Source organism: Zeus faber, assembly GCF_960531495.2.
Source record: "Zeus faber genome assembly, chromosome: 1".
In the NCBI taxonomy this organism is placed as follows: domain Eukaryota; kingdom Metazoa; phylum Chordata; class Actinopteri; order Zeiformes; family Zeidae; genus Zeus; species Zeus faber.
In genome coordinates, this window is record NC_137193.1 from 12,109,837 (window position 1) to 12,134,527 (window position 24,691).

At 44.7% G+C, this 24,691-nt stretch overlaps 1 protein-coding gene across 1 annotated transcript; it reads right to left on the minus strand.

Annotated features, from left to right (window-relative positions):
• Positions 1-53: 53 nt before the first annotated feature.
• On the minus strand, positions 54-15,934 carry slc9a1b (solute carrier family 9 member A1b). The gene is made up of 12 exons (XM_080001802.1): positions 15,351-15,934; positions 10,754-11,214; positions 8,215-8,465; positions 7,637-7,854; positions 7,177-7,373; positions 5,876-5,965; positions 5,508-5,578; positions 5,187-5,348; positions 4,805-4,919; positions 2,573-2,671; positions 2,058-2,130; positions 54-1,420 (listed from the first exon to the last, which is right to left on the minus strand). Exons 1-12 carry the CDS (start codon positions 15,598-15,600, stop codon positions 1,167-1,169), a joined length of 2,241 nt encoding a protein of 746 aa, XP_079857928.1. The 5' UTR covers positions 15,601-15,934; the 3' UTR covers positions 54-1,166.
• Positions 15,935-24,691: the final 8,757 nt, after the last annotated feature.

The following is a 24,691-nucleotide window of genomic DNA, read 5'->3' on the forward strand; positions in this document are numbered from 1 at the left end:
AGGTTTAATTCCAAGTTACCGAAATCAAAAGCTTTGCACAGTACTGCTTAAGATATATAGTGGCAGTCTTTATTTCAGGTACATAAATTAAAGATCTTCCTCAATTAACAAATATATTCTCATCGAGCTCAATTGAATATTCACTTATCTTCATATAAAAATTGCTTTGGCTTGACACAGACACACACGCGCACACACACACACACACACACAAAACCCCAATACATATCAAGGCAAATATCTGCAGGCAGCTGAAGAGCAGGCATATGGAACACTGTGGGAAGGCAGGATGCGTCTGGATCTTTTCCAGCCGTAACGTTCACGGTGAACACTCAACGGACACTTGATATTTTCAGGCACGATAGTGACGCTCACATGTGTTCCGCACTGTTCAGTGCAAGAACCGTAGGCGAGATGCGAGCGGGCGCGTGTGACAAAATAGACGCCGTTGGGGGGGGCGGGGCACCTCGGGTTCCTTTCTGCAGAGGGTTTTCCGTTCACATGCTGTAGTCCCTGAGAGAACCAAAGTTCAACGTCAATGCAGAGGTTTGGTGCGTAAACATTCCACGTGTGCAGGGCTCGTTTACTGGTCCGTTCGTAATCGAATGGCAACGCCCGTGAGCGGACTGGACTGAAATGAAGGAAATAGGTTGCCCCGCCCCGCTCCCACGCAAGTCTTGGACCCCGGCTTGTTGGACGCTCTTGTGCTGTTTGAACCTCGCCGGTCGCTGGTTTCTCATGTGCTGGGCGCAGAAAACCCTCAGAAGACTTGAACAAATATCGTTGAATTACATGAAAGTACTATTCAGCACGGTACCTTTATATAGATCCGTATTGCTGCCAGACAACTCTTTTTGTTTCATAGGAGGCCGGAGGATAATTCATATAACTCATGGCAAAGCTATTTTTGACACATTCATCATATACAATAAAATATTAGCTTTTGCATGAATGCATGAATGAAAACAAGGGAAAATAATTTTAGTAGAAAAAAACCCAGAAAAAAAACCCCAAGAACACCATCTTAATAAAGAGGAATTAAGTGGCTTTCTTGTGATTTGAGTCCCAGGCCGCAGTTTCTCCATTTATTGAATAAAACGAATAACCAGACGAGACATTTCCCAGGCCAGGAATCCTCCTCCGCTTCTTGGCCCGCCGCCCTGCTTCTAATTGGGACCGGGGTCGCTGAGACGCCGCAGCTGTTTCAGCGTCTCTTGCTCTTCTTCGTCCTGGCCCTCCCGCGGGTTAAACCTCCGCTCCGGGTCGGGGCGGGGCCCCTGCCGCTTCCTCTGCGGGGGCCGCGGGAGCGACGATTCATCCAGCAGGTTCATGCTGTCCACGGAAACGGGGCTTTGCCGAAGGGCGTGGTCGTCGCCGCAGTCCCTGCTGGAGCGGTCTCTGGACGTGTAGTCCTGGCGATCTGTTGGACGAGGGATCGAACGGGAGAACGTCAGAACCGAGGCTCTGCCACGTGGAAATGTGCGACGTACAAACAATGCATTCAGCTACAGTGCTGTTTATTTGATAAGTTTTTTTGAAATAGGTTTTTTATTTATTTTTTTTATAAATTGAAGTGACGATACTAAAATGCACGATATACATATCACACAGGGCTGCCACACCTGGAACGGGGTTTCCAAGCGCTCCAGACAGAGTATACGCTGTGATTTATTTTTCCAATAGCTTTTATTTAGGGAAAAATATGTGGTACTTCAAATCTTCATTTGGTGCAGTGGTTTGAGAGTTGATTCTATGATATTGTTTTGACTGCGACTAGCTCGGGAACGGCACTGGCACCGGGGGACAAGCCTCAGTCGAAGGCCTGGAGGAGTCCCCCTCTGGCCTGGAGGAGTCCCCCTCTATGTGAAAACTGTGAAACATTACAATTCCTATTCTTTTAATTTGGCATTTTTAATTCCTCACAAAAAAAATCCAAACTCCAGAGAAACTAATTTGGGTATTTTTTCTTTTTTTGTGTTTCCCAGTTTCACTTGTTCAGCTCATAATATATCGTCAAAGCACTTGGAGAGATGAAAACAAAAAGTGTGTCTAATCACCTGACTCGAAGCGGACTCTTCTCACTGGGGGAGTTTCCTCCTGGTTTGCAGGAACCGTCAGGTAGTGACTCATCTGAGTGAAGCACAAAGCTGCATCAGTACGTTTCACAACACTATAAAATACAAGGTCAAAATTACATTTGAGGTAAAAAAATGTATATAATAATACAATTACAATTAAAATAAAATACAAAAACAAACAAATAAATACATATAAAATGAAATTAAAATAAATAGACAGATAGATATAAATAAATAATAATAAAAATAAATGAGGGAAGCTTGTTACATCTTCCAAAACCCTTTGAATTATGGTGGAGCAACTTTTTGGATGGACATTGCAAACAAGAACTCTCAAATTTTTACATTTGAGGTTTCAGGCAATAAATAAACAGTCAGACTAGTTGTTTGACTGAGTTTTCTTTAATCTTGTCCTAGTTTATCCGTGAGACACACACATGTAGTTTAATCCTCCGTTGAAATAGCTCAAAGCTACTGAACGAGGGAACACCCACCCTCCTCTCCATCTCCACCCTCTGCTTCCTGAAGCGGATCTCGCTCAGGTGGTCCTCGAACGGGTCCATCAACAGGTCGTGTCTGCTGTAGGAACGCAGCTGAGGAGACAAAGACATTCAGGCGTGAGGTTAGTGTCGAGCTGCAACAACACGAGTTTGGCAAACCAGAGCCTGTAACTGAGGTAAGAAGCTTTTAGGAAAGAGATTTGGCTGATGATAATAATAATAATAATAATAATAATAATAATAATACTTAGGGATGCAGACCGGCTGGACCCCTATCGTCATTGTTGGGAATTTAAGCAATCTAAATCGATCTACATATGGATCAGGAATTAGTGAAAAACCCACGAAAGTAGCCAAACATTCGCGCATCACCGACACACCAAAGTTGGAAAACTTCCGGTCTGGAAATGGAGCGAGATGAGTTTGTGGAGTTAAGACGCTTTGTGACATCATCATCCTCATCATCATCAATTTGATTTAAATGTGCAGGTTGTCGCTCCGAACGTCCATTCACATTGTGCGCAGTAGGGATGTAACGGGATGAAATGTAAGAGTACGGTATCTACCAAAAATAACGTGCTATACGGTATTTCATGGTATTAATTTCCCCCTTTGTTTTCTGTAGATTCAATTAATAAATAGTTGATATTAAAGAAAAAAAACAAAACATGGTTAGGCAACTGACGCGGCGCAGCACGGGGAGGCGCTTGTCAAGGGCTTTCAAATTCACAGGAGAGGCAAAATACGGGAATATACAGTATACCAATATACAACTTATCTGTGAAATTAAAGACGTGAACTTTAATTCACTTCACCTTATGCTGCCGCCGCACGGTAGCAGACGGCCAAACGCTGTAATAATCCATCCAATGAGCCATTTCCCGAAGCCCCGTTCCACCATGATCGTTTACACTCGCTCCCATGCGTGCGCAAGTAACGTGAAGCACCGCGTCGTAGGACGCTGAGGTGAGGGTGATTTAAAGTTGACATCTTCCATTTTCTTCGAGCAACATAAACCTAAACCGCGGGCGCGGTATTACAGGGAAAGGCTTCAGTTCAGAACCGTTGTTGCATGATACCGTGGTATACCTTAAAAACGTTAAAACCGTTACATCCCTAGTGCGTGGTGTAGACTCCAGCGTCGTTCCAAACTGCGTGAGCCGATGCTGCGTTCGTTGTAAACTCTGAAAATTAAACTAGTTTTATACGTAATGCTGATGTAAAGACGGGCGACAGCACAAAATGATGCTACGGTTCCGTGGGAACTCGAAAATTTGTAATCGGTGTCGATAATGGACCCCGTGTATTGCAGCTATATTTATTGTTACTATTCTCCTTGACATTTAACGCTTGACGCCAAAAGTGTCTAGCCTACGATCCATATATCGATCTACATTTGGAGCAGGAATCAGTGAAAAAAACGATGACATTTTAGGAGCCCATGATGCATTTCATAGACTTGGAACACATCAGAAAACTGGGACCCGGAAAACTATAAATAATCAGAGAAAGCAGTCACAGCGTCATTACGTCACTCTGTCATTGTTTCCCCGCACAGCATCAAACGGTCACATTTCCACTTGAGAGTGCAACTCTATTTCCACAGACAACACTGAGTTATAACAATGAGAAGTTATGGTTTACAGGCAAACATGGACAGGCGGGTTGCGCTGTGTAGACCGCATAGTGGTTGCTCCGCGAGACGAGCAACCAGGAGACGAAAGACCGGGTGTGCCGATGAGGCGTTCAGTGCAAATTCAGGAAAATGGTGCTACCTTTCAGAGAACCCGGAAAACTGTAACACGCACCAAACACGACTAAACTGCAGCTGCCTGCAGCTATATTTATGATAATAATAATTCTTATTATATTTATATACCTCTCCTAGTTTGTCCTTTTTTCTTCCTCGGTTTTCCAGCAATTGTCTGGTTTGTTTACGATACAAAAGTTATTTATTACACTGAGAACAAATGGACTTAATGGATACAACATACGCTTTGATGTTTTATGAAAAAGGGAAGACAAACGAATTCTTGGGACCTTTGTTGACCATCATTTCCTGTCATCCCCTGCGACAGTAACCATGTGTTCAGTGGTCCAATAAAAGCCTACAAAGATCGTTGGTACCGAGCGACGGTCTCGGTGCGTCTCCATCGGCGGCTGCAGCAGCCATTGAACACATTCAGTCGGCATCGGACACGTTTCCTTCAGATCCGCTCTCCTCACCCGCTGTCGCGTCCTCTGCAGGTTCGCCCGGAGGATCTTCCGGATCTCCTCCTCTCGGCCCTTCGATATCCTGGGGAGGACTCGTCCCTTGGACTCTACTTTAGGCTGGATGTTCCTGAAAAGACACGCGTCGTCAACCTCCACCGTTGGAATTACAATTACATATAACGTATAATGTTTCACCCTCATTCTGCGCGATCCACTTAAGTCCTACATCTATCAAAAGGCGAGTGAAATCTGTTCATGGTCCCATTTTTAATGACAAACAATCAACAATTCTGACACTGACAAAACCTCATCCGAGCCTCGTTTTCCCTACAGGGAACCATAAAAAACAAAACAAAACAAAAAAAACACGTTCTTTTCAAAGTGCTGTGCTTACTGCATGGAGAGGCCGGGCAGCTTGGCCGAGCTGCCGCTCTCCACCAGCATGATGGCCTGCTTCATCTCCAGCTTGTTGTAGAAGGAGATGAGCTGCGGCTCGGAGGAGCGATCCCCGGCGATCAACCACTTCTTCACGTACGTCTTGTTGAAGCGACTGAGCCTGCGGGGCGCCAGAGGAAGTATCACCTTATCGCGCCATCGTCAGCTGAACAGCGTTAACAGCTCGCGGTGCATAAACAAAAGCCTCTCAAAGTGTTTACAGGAGAGAAGTAGTGGCGAGGAAAAAGTAAAATATAACTGGATGAAAAAAGAAACATACTTGTCTTTCCAGTGGTGATGCCCGTAGTGACCGCAGACGTCTTCAATTCCCGTCAGCAGATTGTCCAGGAACTAAAAAGGAAAACCAAGATCTACGTATGACCTCATTATCCCCAAAATTTAATCAAACAAAGTCAAACCCACGGTGCGCCGGAAAAGACCATCACGGTGTGGCTTCAACAACGTCGTGGGTCTAAGAAGGACCCTTCACATTACGGGGAGTCTTCCGATTCTATTTCCTTAGCAGAAAAAGGCAGCTTTGAATGAACACCGCTTTCTGATTTCTTGTCAGTTATTGGCTATTCACACGGAATACACAATCGCACGCACGCACAGGACCTATTCGTGCCATTTGAGGAGTCCGCCTACCTGCGTGTGAATCTCCTCATTGATGGATCGCTTGCTTTCCTTCTTCTTTTTGACCGCCAACAGCTCCACCAGAGGCCTGATTGTCATTCCCTGAGGAAGGAAGTCATTCCAGTGATCCGCCCTCAACGTAAACCCAGAACCTAAACATCCGTCCTATAAACACACCTTGGACCCCGAAAATCGGCCCCCAAGCCCGAGCCCTCATTCTGGATTGACACTGGACTTTCAGCGTACTGGAAATACCAGTGAGGGGGTTGTTTGGCGTGCAAACGGTGGAGGGGAAACAAACGCCAGCTCTTTTCCTTGATTTCCTTTACATTTGAATCAAGTTGATTTCTCACCTTCATCTACTGTAGGGCTGTACCCGACTCAGAAGTGAGTCGGTTGAATCGGATTCGGCCATTCAATGCGAATATTCGACTATTCGGTACAGGGGTGTATCGGAGGGACGGGGCATGAGCAATTGCTCGGCCTGGGTTTAGTACAGATCCCGTATTAAACAGGCCCCCGGGGCCAGGTCATTGAAGACCGTAGTATCGATGAGCTCCGATGTTTCCGGTACTGCTAACGGTATTGGAGATAGATTTTCTATTTATTTAGGCTGTATAACCCGTTAATACTTGCAATAAGATTAAGATATTCCACTAAGAAGCATTTTCGCCGTTATCAGAGGAGACCTCTCTTCTCTCTCCCGCTCCATCACCGGAGATATGGAGACATGTGCGAGGGGAGGGCGGGGCCGGCTCCCTCTGCCTGCCTCTCACGCACACACCAGGAGACGTCCGCGCAGACTGCGCCCCGTCCGCCCCCTCTCCATGCGTAATGCGCAGAAAATAATGCGGTCTTCATTTCTTAATCTGCTCTTAACTTGTTTTCGTTTTTTTCTTAATTTTAAGAATTTTTAAGAACCGATGAAGTACCGGATCGATAAGCATTATCGGTAAGCACAGGAGTACCGTTAAAACCTTAAAAGACACCCATCCCTATGTTTAATTTGGAGGAACAGAGCATGGAAATCAAGTCGCTTGGAGAGATATGTGTTCGTGTCCGGACTCGAAGACACGTAAAAATATATTTATGATTCCCTTTATTCATTATTCCTCATTGAATGTTATCCCTGTGCATTTTGGAAGCTTCTATCTGTTTTATCCTGTTATTGTTATGCACACTGACTGACAAAAAACAAACAAACACTGCTTGACGAGAAGAATCAGTCAACTGCCTGATTCGACTCGTGGACTTTCAGGGGCTCAGCCCTGATCTTCTGCACACTGTGATCATCTCTCCCTCAAGAGTCTCACCTGAACGAAGACGGTGAAGTAGATGACCGTGATGATGGCCGTGAGGAACATGGTGTTCTTCTTCTGTTTGGGAAGCAGGAAGCCCAGCGAGTAGGCGATGGCACCGCGCAGGCCACCGTACGCCACGATGAACTGGTCCTTTTTGGTCAACTTCACGATGCGGAATTTATTTATGATGTACGTGAGGCCCACCACTCCTAGAACATGGAAAGACACACACACACACACACACACACACACACACACACACACACACACACACACACACACACACACACACACACACACACACACACACACACACACACACACACACACACACACAATGAATAAAGAGCCATCTTATCCCTTTTCTTATATTTTATATTAAACAATGAGTTCCGACATGATGAGAAAGAATTATGCCAAACGGTGGACAGTAACATACTGCATGCAAGATAATATCCATGCTTGTACAGACCCATGACCCTCGACACCAGGCACATGACCAGCGTTCCGCCCACGAAGGCCCAGTTCCAGTGGTGTTTGCCCGCCACCGTGGACACGCCCAGGAAGATGAAGATGAGCGTCTCGCTGATGTTGCTCCACATCTTCAGGAAGTACTTGATGGTGGTGTAGGATTTATGGGATATGTTGGCCTCGACGTACGGGCGCATCATCACCCCGCACGAAATTAAGCTGTTGACGGAGGCGGGACGGGGACATTAAAAAATGCGGCGTGCCGTCACGGGGAAATCCTTCTTCAAATTTGAGGAACACAAACCAAAAACAGCGTTGAACATCGTCATTTTGGCCCGTCAAAGAAACTACGGTCGTAACAATAATCATAAGATAGTTTGATTGTGTGTAGAAGCTCATTCGGGACAGGGTTATAGACTTCACGATTTGTTTTTTTGCTACACTTAATCTTGGAATCCAGAGAAAAATGTTTGGGTTTCCCCGTTTTAAAGACTGCGCCACACACGGACGTGGATTTGAACAACCGTTGACAGATGTTGAAACACCCGCTCCGCGGTCCTCGGATAAGACTTTACTCACGACATGATCCCAGACAGGTGGAAGACCTCGGCGGAGAGGTAAGCCATGAAGCTGTAGAGGAACACGAAGAGGGGCTCGATGACGCGGGTGTGCGAGGTGAAGCGGGACGTGAAGGCGCCCAGGACGCCGTAGATGGCCCCGACCAGGATGCCGCCCAGCGACACCACGAAGAAGCACACCACGCCCAGGAAGGCGTCGCCCACCGTCACGGAGCCCACCTGGGCAAACTCCTTGAACAGGTGGTACAGGACCTGCAGGCGGGGGAGACGGGCGGGGTTATGGAAGCTGCAGCGCACCCAACGATTCAATCTGGGGATGGGCTGACAACATTTTTTATTCATTCCAAAAGACGAAAATAAGTGCTGAAATTTTAGGGCGTCCCGGGGGCTCAACCAGATCAGCGTGCAGACCATATAAGGCAAAACGGCTGCAGCGACCCAGGTTTGAATCCTCTCGACACCCTCTCTGTACGTGCCAGTTTCTTGAAGGAAACCGCATCCTCAAATATCTATTTCTATTCCCAACATATATTTTAACACACTTGAACTGAAATGAAGAGACAGTGCTGTGAACAGAAACCGTCTTCTGTGTAATTTGACCAAATAAAGAGCCAAGCAGGCTCCACCATCCGGTTCCACATGCCGTCCACCAGTCTGGCTCGCTATTCAAATGAATACGATATTAGTATTGATGGAAACGCATCTACACCGACATTTATTAAGCCTCTGACATTCAAGACCAAATTCTGACAGCAAAGCAGTGGATCTCTCTGTATATATATACCACATTTGTGGCATCTTTGTTTATATGGATGTAGAACAGGAATTGTCACGTTTCCGTGATGTTGGTGATTTTGTACGGCGGGTGGGGCTCATAAAAACCTCACACTCCATATTTTAACAGCCCACAAGCGCACATCCAGACTGCCAACTTGCCATTTGAGAGCTAATGGTCTTACAACTTCCCCTACAAATTTGTTCAAATGGAAACCGGTAATGGGTGTTGTCCACAAACTATTAAGTCTATTAAAGGAGAGGACCGACGGTCTCGATTACGGGTTTGAATCGAAAACACATTTGGAGGAAAGCCCGAGAAATCAAACGACAAGAGACAAATCGCATAAAGTGCAAATGGGAATGGAAACCACCAGTTAAAATAAAATTGCAAATGGAAGCGTACAAACAAGGTCAGCACAAGGTACAAGGTCCTGCAGCACCCTGTGTGCCAGCGAAGGTCCTTGTTGCTCATAACAGCCTGTGAAGTACGCAGCCGGTACAGAACGTGGTATCACTGACAAATATCAGGAGTTTTGATACTTATTTTATTTAATTATTTGCAGTTGGGAACTTCTATTCTTCTTTTTATCTTTAGACAGATCCACATATGGAGCAGAAATGTATATATCCAACCTGGCTAAAAGTATCTGGAACACAACAAAGACATAAGCTATGAACAGGGTTAAGGTGTTGTTTAAGCCGGAATGTCACAAGCATCCTGTGGTTTAAGTTTAACCCAAAGTTTAAGTTTGACCCAAAAATTCAGCTGGTCCTGCCTCACATGCAACTATTTTGTAAACAAAATGAACAAGATGAGCTTTACAGTACGACGCCTTATGACGTCATCATATTTTGTTCTATAAATGTTGAGATTCGATTCAGGAAACGCACTCTCACCGTGTCCAGCGTGCGGACTCAGTCACTCTGTAGTGATTCGACATGACAAACTATGCGTTTACAAGCGTACGTGCACGTAAACTTTACTCGCAAATTTATGTACCTTTTTACTTGGTAGATTTCTGTGGATCTGTTCGATTGATATTTTATCTCTGTGGTCCCCATTACCTTGCCGGATTTATGAAAAATACGGGAAAAAATGAATAGTCCACAAAAACTCGTGACCATGTTGAGTCGAGTCCACTCGAATGTGCACGTAAGTAATGCGTTCAAGATCCAGCGAAGTGTCGTAAAAATAGAAGCCGTGCAATGGTAATTACTCACAGAAATACCACGAAAGTCAACTTATGGAAAATGTGATTCAAATGTAATTCACGAAAAAAAAATGTGACCACTTAACCTCACCTCGGTGAATACGTAAACATGTCATCATTGACACACACGAGACACGGCAGAACAGAAACATACAGACGTAATTCCATGTTGACTAGTCCAGACGCAAGTCCACGCTGTGTGTGACTTTTATAAATTGTGATGCATTTCACCGAAACCAAACACCCGTAACACGTACTCAAAACAAATAAACTGGACCCCGTGTATTGCTGCCCGCAGGTGTTTATTATTATATTGCGTTACATTTGTATGTTTTAAATGTATTATTATAAATCACTTGAATGCCATCCTAAACCTTTTTATGCTTTAACCTCTGTAAAAAAGTTTGGTAACTTACCTTTTGAAAGGTACCGCCTAAAAAGTTGAATTATTTATAGTAAGAAAATATGCTGATGCTGAGGATTATTACTACTAACTATTGACAGTTATTATAATAAAAATGTTATTATAATAGATGTGTAGCTCTTGCTCACCACAGTGACGGCGTCATTGAGCAGCGACTCCCCGAACACCAGGATGTGCAGCAGCTCGTTGATGTGGATCTCCTCGAACACGGCCAGCACGGCCACGGGGTCCACAGCCGACACGATGGAGCCGAACAGCAGGCAGGACAGCAGGTCCACGCCGCCCAGCTCGGCGCCCCCGATCTGGCAGATGCCGTACATGACTCCGCCCATGAAGAAGGCGTTCCACAGCGTGCCCACCACGGCAAACACCAGGATGGTGCCCAGGTTCTCGGTGAAGGGGCGGATAGGCAGGAAGTAGCCGGCGTCCAGGATGATGGGGGGCAGCAGGTAGAGGAAGAAGAGCGTGTCGTCCAGGACGGGGGCCTTCTCGCCGATGGCCTTCATGAAGCCGCCCACCAGCAGCCCCACCACGATCAGCAGGCAGCTCTCCGGGACGATGCTGGACACTCTGGGAATAAAGTGGAAACCTGGAGACGCAGTTGCGGGAAACCCGAGTCAGAATTATTAACGTAGGAATTCAGAGAAAGATCCCGAGGGCGGGACAAGGAAAACCAATACTTTTATGGCGTTGACCCAATGTTATTGACAAAATCAAGTGTTGAAACATTCAGAGGAATTCAATACCAATCGATACCAACGTATAAAATTAAAACTAATGGTTGAAATTTCCTTTTTTAAAGTTGTGTAGAGATGATTTCATCCAAAAGCTTTATGGTTTTAATTGAGAAAATGTGGTAAAAAAAAAAAAAGCAATTAGTGTCAAAACATTTTTTTGTTGAGGAAAATAATTCAGATTATTCCCTGCCCTAAACACCTTCATAAAACAATGTTAACATCACTGAAGGCAGAATAAAAGTCATTTTTCCCTCAGGAACTTAATTGGTGGAGGCTGTGTACATGACTTCCAAGAACACTAACCATTTTGTGGAGTGGGTTTGAGCTGCTAGAACTGGCAGGCGATGTGGAATGAGAATGAAACATTTCATTTCCAGGCTCGGACGACCGAGCTTTTCTGAATTTCCTGAGGAAGATGAGGCCTTCCTGCCAATTTTTGGAACAGGTAATAGAGGTTGGACGTTCTTTGTGTGCTATAGGTCAAACAAACCGCATACTGTTTGCGTGGGGACTACGGAGGTTGGAGGACAGACGGTACAAGTACACAGTTATCAACCATTTGCATCTGCACTGACACCGAAAAGGGGGGGATGATTCTGCAGCATGCACAGAGCCGCTTCGTCGAGACCGTGTCATGAAATATAAATCACTGCGTCACATCAGCTCCCCGCACAAAGACTCCATTTTAGATGGACCCCCCCTCTAAATCCGACCTGTACGCGTCAGGTCTGAGAACGCTGTCGTACGCAGTAGAAACAAGCTGTTTAATAAGTACGTTTAACACTCGAAACGGTCGCCCTATTGTGATTATATCGTACCCACGGAATACGATATTCGCATGAGGATAACTACAGTCGCGCTTGGATATACGGACACAAAAGGATGCAGTTCTGCCATCGGCGAGCAGGACTGCATCCTGCATCCTGAGCTCCTGGGCTGTCAAGCCAGAAGCCAGCTCTTATTCTTATTCTCGCTATGCAAATCCCTCCTCCGGAACAAAGACATGAGCCTCGGAACTCGTTCCGCCACGGCACGTGAGTGGGTTCCTTGACACATTTCAGACATCGCTCCTTAATGTGACAGTGCCGTCCTCGGCCCCTCCCCTCCGACTCTTGTCAGCGCACACTGAGAACTCTTGTTATCGAGGCCGTGCAGGAAGCCAGCCCAGCGCTGAATAACAACAGCTGGACAGTACGATAAGTGTCGAGGGGGAGCCGACCGTCCGGCTCAGCCAATCAGAGTCCTCGGAGGTCGCTCCCGCAACCGCTCATTCCGGTCTCGGTCTGCTTCTCTGCAGAGCCAACTCCCATTGACAGCAGATTGCCCTTCACAGCCGGCAACCAAGTATTGTGTCACGTACAAACCAGATAATGTTTCACTTTTTCAGAGCACGAAAAATGAGAAATGTCACAATGTTGGAGGAGCTCTTGAGATGAAAACGGCTCACTTTATAATCTGAACGGCAAAGATGTGCATGATTAATCAGTAGCTCTTTTTAGTATTTTTAGAGCTTATTGTGCGTAATCACCGGGTGTCAAGACATTTCAAGTTCAAGAGGTTATTTGTCACATACATACGGTCATACATACATGCGGTGAAATGTCATCACACCCAGTGATTACGCACAATAAGCTCTAAAAATACCAAAATGTGCGTAATCACTGCATATATGTATGACCGTATGTGACAAGTAACCTCTTGAATCTTGAATGTTATGCAGGAATGTTAAAAATTCACATCCTACAAACAGACACTCATTGAGACACTCACATAGGCCACACTGCCTTATTGTACTGTATGAAGCATACTGTACTGCATACTGTATCGCCGCTCTGGGTTACTGCATACTGTGCTGTATTGCTGTTCTGTTTGGTGTTACTGTATTGCTGTGTACTGTATATCTCCATACTCAACTTTATTCACATGCACATATCTGTATATACAAATAGCCTATCCCATGTACTACATAACTCTATTCCCTTCTATTTTTTTCCCCCCACTTTGTATTATCTTTTTGAGTCTTATTTTATTTTTATTGTATTCATATTATTCTATTCACTAACTGCATTATGTTTTATGAATCAGTTAGTTTCAGTTAGTTGCTAGGTAGGAATTAGGTTAGCTATTATATTCGGTTTAGTAACTACTGTGCATAATCTCTGGGTGCGCTGCAAAGACATTTCACTGCATATAATATATGCAGTGAAATGATTTAGTGTGAGCATTTATGTATGAACATATGTATATGTATGTGACCAATAAACCTCTTGAATCTTGAGATCGATGAAAACTCAGGGATGATGAGCTGGAACTCGCGATACTTTTCTGAGAAAGTGGGATATTGCCTCAGATATCGTCATGCCACAGACTCCTGTTCCTGTACGTGAACACTCAGCAAAATACCACGGATGTCAGCTAATATGCTGGAAACGTGTCATGGGTGAAATCCTGGCATAGACGGGTCATAGGAGAGAAGTAGGACCATCTCCAGGGTGATCCGTGATATCCTCAATGACACACAACTGTTTACAACGCCGTGCCTTGCATGCACACGGCTCTAATTACACACTGATCCTTGGAAATGTGATTCTATTTCTAGCAGAGAGAGAGGGACACTGATGAAGGACTGTACATTGTGGTCACCCCCCTGTGGTGATTTGATTAAATAAAATCAGATGACCATGGCCTGTGCTAGCCTGAGTGACCGTCCCCTTTTTGTAACCACATCTTGATATCACAATAGTAATAATAATGATAAAATACAGCTGCAGACAGCGATACACGGGGTCCAGTTTAGTCGCGTTGGGTACGCATTACAGGTTTCTGAGGTTCCGTGAATCAACACAAAAGAAAGGGACAAACCCCAAAGGTTCTTAGAACTTCCTGCGTCATGAAAACGGCATTCTGTGACTGATTACAGTTTTCTGAGTTTCCCCCCAAATGCAGCATTGGCCCAGGTTGCCTCTCGCGGTGCAGTCGACAAGACACAAGTTGCTGCATGCGAGTGACTTCCGATAAGACGATGATTGGACTGACATAACTTCAGCTGATGAGGACACAAAGCGCCTCGCTCTTCCAACTAATCAAGATGCGCCGACGCTTTTCAACTTCCGGATCATTTGCGAGTTTTTCCCCACTTCTGCTCCAGATGCACTCCGATATTGATCAAACTTGAACGGCAAGACGTCCAAGAAGGTCCCGGTTCCAACGAGGCCTCACCCATGTTCTGTGCGTACTGCGGTTGCCGTGGGCCAGACACTTTTGGCCCGAAAAATGCCAAGGAGACAAATAATAATTAAAATTCAGAGAAAAAAAAACAACAACGGGGACCCCTAAATTTAGCCGCAGGCAGCAGTGCGCTGAATTACAGTTTTACGAATTTGTGCCCAAACCCTGCATCACTACCCATCGAGCCCAATTACAACTTTCTAGGTTCCCGTGGAACGCAGCATCGGCTCCTGCCGTCTCTCGCCTCGACCCGGCCCGGATCCCGTGCGGAGCAGCCGATACACAGCAATGGAGCCCGGGCCGCAGCGCACCGCGGCGGACCTCGCCCCGCGCGAAAGCTCCCCCAGAGTCACGCCCCGCACGTGCGTGACAGCATTTTATGACGTCACAAAGCGCCCCGCTCCGCCGCCCCGGCGAAAATGCCTCGCGGGAAAAAAAAGAATGCACGTCTGAACAGGGTGGCGGTGTTCTTTCTGGGACTGTTCATCCACGCCGACAGTTTCCGGACCACGACTACGCTGCTCTATGACATTGCCTGCGGCTGCGTTTCACTTCTGGCGCGTGGCGGACCCCGCCACCAACAATTGCAACAGCATGCAGAGGAACCACACGCACAACGCAAATAAGTGGAATGGCGTTTTCTTACTAAGTGCCATCTACGGAGCAGCAAATATAAGGGTTTTATTTGTATGTATTTTCTTTCAACAAAATGATGCGGCTCATTGGCACTTTAAGAAAAAAAAAAAACATCAGCGCTCACCAAGTTTCATGAGCAGGGCGAGCAGGATCCACAGCGAGATCTCGAAGGGCGTCTTGACGTGCTCGTACTTCAAGTCGAGGACGGGGAAAGCCTTTTTATGAGTCTTATTACCCGGCGGGTGGTGTTCACCGTCGGACGCCCGGTCGGTCGGGGCATCGCCGCTCGCAGAGGCGGCGAGGAGCAAAACGGCCAGTAAAGCGGCGACGGCGAGGTGGGTCTTGGGGGCTCCTTGGCCCGGCGGCACAGCCATTGCCAGGGATGTGGGCTGGAGGGGAAGGAGATTGTCCGTGTGATCAACTGGAGATCCGATGAAGATGGAGACAGTGATGGAAGCGGTGGCGGGGCCGTGCGGCGGGGAAGGGCGCCAGGGTGCGCAAATCCTCCACGGGCATGATGGAAGTACGCGTTACAGACAGATGGACAAAAAGTAACATCGGGCTGCGAACATAAACAACGAATTCATTTCTGAGCGGGATGTCACATAATGTCTGCGGGTCTCGGGTCTACGCCCGATGCGTCGCCGCGGGCGGCCGGTGAATGAATCCGAGCCCCGGCGCTGTCCGGACCGGAGTTCCGCTAGTTCACGCCGCCGCCGCTGCACAGCAGGCTGCGGAGACTACTACGTCGTCTTCTTCTTGTTTTACGGCGGCGGTTGGTACCCAGCTTGCGGGGGCATTACCGCCACCTTCTGCCCCGGAGTGTGGATCAGACAAAATCGAAACCCTTCAAACAAACAAAATAATAATAATTAAAAATAATAATAATAAATAACACACACTACACAACTACAGTTTATCCTCCGTGCTTTACAACCTAGTCCTACTATAAAATCCCTATCCACGTCAGTCACCCCTGACACCCCTATCCCTGCTTATCCATCACATCCCATAAAGCATCCCCTGCATCCCCGAGGAAAGCTCCCAGGACTCGGGCCCGTGCTCAAGGCACCCTTTTTGGCGTCAGCCCCCGCACCCCAGGCCCCCTCGGGTTCCTCCTCGTCGTCTTCAGCGCCCCGTGCGCGTCCAGCGCCCCCCACAATTCAGCGCATTTCGACAAAGCAATACAGTTCTCCACCCACAAATACGTGCATTACCTGTGTTCTGCGAACTATTTCTCAAATAAAGCAGAATCTATAGAATCTATAGACGATTTATATGGTTTTTAAAAAAAAATACTTTTTATCGCTTACAACTCTTAAACACATCCTGAAAAGGTTAATTAATATATATGTTTTGCTCGTTTGTATTCATTGCTGACATTCCTCCGCCTGCTGCGCCTCCCGCCGCCTTGCGCCCTTTCGCGTTTGTTCTGGGCGCTTTGTGACGTCTCAGCTCGGCGGGAGGGCGGCGCTGGTTGGAGCGGACGCGCGGACCGGAGCTCTCGGGGCGGAGTGGACCCTCACCGCGGCAGGCAGGGTTATTGGGAGCGTCGGGACAGGGGGCCGGCGTCGGCGGAAACGAAGAGTATGCAAATAACACCGTTAAAACGCTGCGGTCACCTCCGTGCCGGTGACCCCGCCCCGCTCCCAAGATCCGCCACGGCGAGGGTCCGCTCCGCTCCGTGATCCACTCCGCGCGTCCGCTCCGACCGCGCCCCCCCCCCCCCCCTTCGCCCTCCCGATGTGTCACAAAACACGGATACAACGGAAACAAAGCCGCACTCCGTTCCAGTGCGTGTTGACGCCTTTGAAGGTTTTTGCGCTAAAAAAAAAAAAAACCCCAAAAAACAAAACATAAACAATTATGTCTAATCACATAAAGAGATTTGGGTTTTTTTATTTGGCGTTTAAAAATATTAATCCCTATTTGTGAATTGTAGTATTTCCTTGACTTTTTTTCCATTTGTATTTGTATTTATTCTACTATACATTCTTGTAAATTGTGACAGCATTCCTTCCATAGATGAGTCATGAGTGGTGGTGAGCGTCAGAACTATTTGTCATAATGTATATTGCATATGAATATTGTTAGAATAGTGAACTGGAATACTTGCCACAAGGCACTCAAAACCAAGTTTTAAACAATACATTATTATTATTATTATTATTATTATTATTATTATTATTATTATTATTATTATTAATAAATATTAAGCTTCCCTGTAATTGCTTTATTTGTTATTATTTAATTGAATTTATTTTAAATGTATCTATTTATTTATCTATTTATTTGTGTGTTTGTTTGTTCGTTTGTTCATTTATTTATTTATTTATTTATCTATTTATTTATTTATTTATTTATTTATTTATTTATTTATTTATTTATTGTCATTTGGTCCGACGGATTAAAGGGTGATTTTGAACAGCCGGTCACAATTCCAGATGTTATCCAGATATGGACGTCTACTCCTCCATCGGGGATTTGTTCCCAAGTGACGTTCTCATGAAAAATGTCTGTAGTTCAACAGTGAACTTCAGACATATCTGATCTGATCTGATCTGATCTTATCTTATCTTATCTTATCTTATCTTATCTTATCTTATCTTATCTTATCTTATCTTGTCTTGTCTTGTCTTGTCTTGTCTTGTCTTGTCTCTTGTCTTGTCTTGTCTTGTCTTGTCTTGTCTCTTGTCTTATCTTGTCTTATCTTATCTCTTATCCTACCTTATCTCGCCTTATCTTATCATATCTTAGCTTATCATCAGTTGTTGATAAATCACACATTGCCGTGGCTGTTTCGAGAAGTGCGTTGTCCCAATGTACCATTCCCACAGCAGTATTAGCAAAATCAACCAGTGAAACCAGAAAGGATTGCAGTGTTTGATTAAACACACTCTTTCTTTTTATAACGTGGCTTGTTCCCACAGCTTTACACCTCCTCTCCCCGCTGCAGTTTGGCTGCGCTTCCGGAAAAGCTCAAAGAGGTTCCAGGCCTAGTCAGTCCTCTTCATAGCTCTTTGACTATAAAGTGGTCGATTATGAGAATACGACTGTTTAAAGGACAGCGATGGTCACCCTCACTGTTTTATACAGTGTTATTCTCATTTCACACAGCTGTACTTGTACTGCAAGGTCGATGGTTGTCTGGATGTATTTCAGCTGTCAGCCGGCAACTAGAGGATGGTCCCATTGCAGCTATGACAGAACTATGAAAATGAAAATAAGCCACTAATATCTGTAAACAAACACACATATAGGTATCTCTGGATGTACAGTATATACAGTAGCTATGAATATGCATCTTCATAAATAACATCTTATAAAGAACCCAATTCAGGCTCTATTTTCATGTCTCCTGGGGGTCCGCTTAGGGTTTAATTAACATTAGGATGAGGAAGAGGTAATGGCTTTTTTTTTTTTTTTCAAATGGAATCTCATTCATTCGGTGTCAGAGCTTCAGAGTAAAATTCACTTTTCCTCTGCCGGCTTGTTTCACATGAATCGCTCCATACAGTGTGTGCAGTCAGCCAGCGCTGTGACAATGTCTGTCTCCACAGCGTTTTCCACGTGGGTAGTTTTACAGGAGCACGATGTTGAAAGGGTCGTTTGGCTTTCATGTTATTTCACATGATATCAAAGCAGAAACATATTTACATTTATGTTTGCAGTGTAAAGGCCAACAAAAACACAACTCACACACAATCATTTTTTAAAGGAATTTGAGTTTTATTTGTGAAGCCATTTATTAAAATCAATTACAAACAGCAAATAAAAATGAAAAAATAAGTAAATAGGTTGCAAATTACTTCTGTGTCTCAAATTTCAAACCATAACAGATTAAAAAGGAAACGATAATGTGTCTTGGTATAATGGCTTCATGTTTGCAAACAGTGGTCAGTGAGTGAGGATTTTCTTTGGGCTGAATCTGCTGCTACAATCGAAAACCCAGGCATTCAGAGCTGAAGTACAGAGTAATATACAATGTCCGGTTCATTCATATCCAGTTAATTCTTGAATTGATAATAATTTGGAGGAAGCGCGCTGGTTAACATCAACACTTAAAAAGAGCTTGTTGTGAATCACCAAATTGTGAATTATTGTGAATCACCAAATATGCTTAATGGTGTCAAGGTGTTACTAAAAAGTACAGGAAAATGACTGACTTTAATAAAATTGTTTTCTTGTTGCCAGTACAATGATAAGACTATCAAACAGACTACGGTCCATTTTGGCCTTCGATGTCAAACGTGCAGTAATTGCACAAAATTGTACAAACACTTGTGACATATGCAAGAAATCGACCTAAATGCGTGTAAAAAAAATAAAAAGATCATTCAACACTTACATTTTCCCTCCTGCACAATACACTGACAAACTTTTACTTCACCCAAGCAGTTCTTTAAAATAACCTTCAAACCCACAACTAGGCCACAGCAGGCCCGCCCACAGAAATAACTGAGATGTCCCTCTGTTAAGCACAGTGCTATTTTTGTTTAATTAAATTGGGGAACGGATTAAAATAAATACATCTACAATAAAAACACACAGTTTTTATTCGCTGTTTTTATTTTATTAACGGTTTTTATCATTTTTATTCAAAGATCGCTCTGATGCAGAGCGGAGACGCTGTGATCTCACGGCGGTCAAATGGGCCTTCCCCAAATGCTTCCATCGGCCCCCCCAGCGCCCGGGCCCCGGAAAGCTTTCCCCTTTTTCGGCCCTAACGGCCGGCCCCGCCCGCAACTACAGCCTTCTTGGAGCTACATAAACGACATCCAGGGGCCATCAGTCAGACAAACAACGTGATGAGAGGCTCGCCAGGAACTACTTTGCTTTGTAACTCAGGCAGACATCTCACTAACAAACAAACGACTCAAACTACGAAGAACTTGCAGCCGTCGCTCTCTCTGCCTCGGCATCACTCTTAGTGAGTAAGTGAGAGGTGAGCGACTCAGGTGGCTGCCTGCTCGAGACGGGCCCAGTCTCAGCCATCTGCCTGACGCTGTAGACAGAGACTCCCATTCCCACCGTGGCCATCGTCATGGCGATGGGGTTGATGAAGCTGGTCTGCGGCTGCATTTGGACCTCCCCCGAGACCTGCCTCTGCATCCAGGAGACACGTATAAGGACAATACTAATTACATTTACAGACATAACAAAGGCCTTACTGAGATGCAATGAAACCTTTCACACTTTCAAACCAACAAAAGTTAATGAGGAAGTGAAAAAGGTGTAAAAAGTGCATTTTCCGTGACTACATGGGATGTGGGGTATAAGTTGGTAATTTCTTCTTTATTTAAAATTTTTATTTTTCACCTACACCTTTAACAAGGGCGTCCATGTAATGCATTTAAACTAGAATGGGTTTTCCAACTATTTTTGATCAGCATTGTGCAGAACAAATTTTGTTCTATTTCTTTTTACTACAACTTTATTTCTCCACCGGAACAACACATCGCATGAGTGTAAATAGCATCTTTTTTCTTATTTTTTTGCGTAAAATGACTGTGCAGGATCATTTATGAAAATAGAATCGTGGTAAATGACTTTAAAAAGTATCTCAACCTGCACCGATGTGTGTGAGTTCACAAGCACTTGATTCTCAATGTCAAGTAATGGCCCACTCCTTTACTGTGGGAACCAGGCAACGTAATAACACACATCAACTCAAGTGGCAGTTGAAGCCTGAGACAGTCTCAAAGGTTATATAATACAACCCTTACGGACGGACTTGCAGCGCTCTATAAAATAATAATACTAGAATAGATACAAGCTCGGATCTATGACAGAAAGGAGTTGTAGATGTTATACGAGACCTCTAAAAAAAAAAAAAAAGAGAGGACCCCCCCAGCAGACACCAACCTGGAGGAGACGGAAGTAGCCGGGGGTCAGACGACCCAGTCTGATGATCATGTCTGCTGCTGTCAGCTCGGCTGCAAGCCAACCTGCAGAGGGACAAACCCCCCGGTCCTCATTATATTTATATAGCATATAAAAGAAGGAAAACGCAAGGTGAACATTTCGGAATAGTTTTGATCCAGTTTTATACACCGCTTTCCGAGCATGTAGCTTCCGACAAACCTTGGAAAATAATTTAGACAAGCAAAGAAAGCCTCCCGTTCGGGTCTCACATAAAGATAAAGTGACTTCATTCGTCCTCTGTGCCATATTTCCTTTTAATGGATTGACTACATTCGATTACATACTTTATTCATCCCAGGATGGGGTCACAACAGCACACGTCAAAACAAATACATTATTACAGTAGATCATAATCACAATCAAAATAGAGAAAATTTGCAATATACAGTGAACCTAAAAATAAACAATTAACAAATTAAACAATATACTGCAAATTGACTACATGTTGACCATTCCTCAAACTGCAGGATACATTTGTTTATTTAATCGAATACATCCTTAATTTGTATATGGGTTTTTTTTCCTCACACTTTACACTTTACTTTGGAGACATAAATAATTTCCCTGGATAAAACTAAACCCATTTTAATTCAGATAATACACCTTCAAAGAGTCAAACCCGACCACAAGTTTCCTCAGTGTCCCTTTTAAGTTTTGCCAGTTATTCCCTTGTAGATATCCCAAGTATCAACCTCTCAATAAATAATAATAATAATCCATCTGGCATTGTGGAGTCTGGGTTTAGAAGGAACATTCCAGTAAAAAAGCATCCTCACCTGCACCAATCGCAGCAGCTTCCCCCAAACCCAGACAGACACCATGCGACGGCCTGACCCCACTGTGGAAGCTCTGGCGTGCCCCTGCTCTTTTGTACAATGTGTCCCCTCCAATGTGCTCACTCCGGTCTGGGGCAACCCTCGCACACACACGTTGCACACGCTTGCAGTGCAGCTTGAAAGACCCGGCCTGTCGGAAGCGATCCGGTCAATCCGGCGAGGACAACGAATAAAAAGGCACAGAGGAAGAAGTGCCTCTGTGCGGCATGTTGCACGCTTGGAGGAACATCTGTGTTAATGTGCTGCAGTCACTTATGTAACCCCCCAAAAAACGGAGCATTTTGCAATGTGTCCGGAAAAAATAACCATTGTGACACATTGTGGTTACGGCCTACACATCGTGTTATAGCCTTTCGTGACAACATATTGATATGAGAAGTACTATAAAGTCATTTTAATCATTTAACATTATTTTGATGTTGCATAAGACTTTCCTGTTTCTATGTGACTTCCAGGGCTTCGCTGGTTCAACGTTGCTTGCACGCAGAATGCACTGGTGGTGTGTGATGGACAATACAGTGTACTAGTGCTGGACCATATATCCATATAACATCGATGTCGTAATACAAGAGTATATATTGTCTGTTATTTAACTATCATAATATATAACAACATTTATTTTCGGAATTTCATAGACAGTTGAAGATGTTCTGATCAATGCCTCTATTTGCTTGGTCATAATATCCATATGTCCGATATGTAGCGTACAAATATGTCAGGAAAGCACCTGAAATAATGTTGAATTATCGTTATCAAGGCATTGGTCAAAAATATATTGGGATGTTACCCAGCTCTAAATACCTCCAGCTTGAAAAAGAACCATGGAGCAATTCTTAAAAGTGAGAAATATCCCCCCGTCATCATCATAAATATTAGTCGAACGTTAAATGGAAAATGAGGTCGGAAAGAATGTAAGACAAAAGTGATGAAAGTGTCTTGGGCTTCTGTCTGCCGTAGAACACATCTCCATTCATCGTTCGCTGCTGTTTCTTTGAGCTTCAGATGGCGTTTATCAGCCGTACAGTCAGTTCGTCGCTGTGGGGGAGGGCCGGCCAGACGACAAGCTGCTGATTGTGCATCGAGTGACCTCACATCTGCACTGGAGGTTAACTCACACCTCGGTAACTACAGATTCCTGAACTCTACTGGCAACCAGAAAAACAATTACACCATAGAAATGTAATTTAAAAAAAAATTACCTAGTTAAGTGGCAAAACAATTTAATTATATTATCGCTGTACATTGGTAAATTAGTACGAAATATCTGATTTTAAAAAAGGAATAGGAAGGAAGCAAACTAAGCTCGAACGAGTTCAAAAGGCCTGGTTTGTCAGGAGGAATCCCTTGAGTTTCTAAAGAAAATAAAAGTTAGAAATGTTTTTTTAGCATGTAAAAAATCTTTCTGATAGTGCCAGACTATGATATAATCCCTAAGTACAATAGTCCCACGCACACACATGCACACACACACGCAGACATACACACACACTAAAACCACCTGCCTAATATTGTGTAGCTCCCCCTCGTGCAGCATCATGCCGGGAGGCTCCTAGACCCCTCATGTTATTTAATGCCGGGCTGCAAGCGTCAGTTCCCATTGAGGTCCATCAAAAGATTTTGTGTATCCAGTGAAAATATTTAATTACCAAGCCAACCAACCAAATATAGGCAAATACACCAAATATACCGATCAGCCACAACATTAAAACCACCTGCCTAATATTGTGTAGCTCCTCCTCATGCCCACAAACAGCTCTGACCCTAAGTCCTGGAAGTTGTGAGGTGGGGCCCCCATGGATCGAGCTTGTTGTTCCAGCACATCCCACAGATGCTCCATCGGATTGAGATCTGGGGAATTTGGAGGCCAAATCAACACCTTAAACTCTTTGTCATGTTCCTCAAATCAATTTTTTGCAGTGTGGCAGGAGCATTATCCTGCTGAAACACCCATGAAGGGGTGTACTTGGTCTGCAACAATGTTTAGGTAGGTGGTATGTGTAAAAGGAAACATCCACATGAACGCCAGGACAAAAGGTTTCCCAGCAGAACATTGCCCAGAGCGTCACACTGCCTCCACCAGCTTCTTCCCACAGTGCATCCTGGTGCCATCTCTTCCCCCGGTAAACGACGCACTCTGCCATCCACATGATGTAGAAGAAAACGTGATTCATCAGACCAGGCCACCTTCTTCCATTGCTCCATGGTCCAGTTTCGATGCTCACGTGCCCATTGTAGGAGCTTTCAGTGGTGGACAGGGGTCAACATGGACACTCTGACTGCTCTGCAGCTACACAGCCCCATACGCAGCAAGCTGTGGTAGGTACTAACCACTGCATACCAGGGACACCCCACAAGACCTGCTGTTTTGGAGATGCTCTGACCCAGTCATCTAGCCATCACAATTTGGTCCTTGTCAAAGTTGCTCTGATCCTTACGCAACACATCAACTTCGCCCCCTTCCCACCCCTTGACAGGTGCCATTGGAACAAAATGAGCAATGTTATTCACTTCACCTGTCAGTGGTTTTAATGTTGTGACTAACGGGTGTTTGTTTATTAATTAAGAAAAATAATAATAACATTTTGTACAGGTTGAGTTGGATTACTTTCAATATTTACTTAACATTCAATATATTGTATATTTTCTAATGTTTTAGCTATGTGTTTTGAAGATAGTTTGATTTGCGAGCTGGCAATATAAGCAT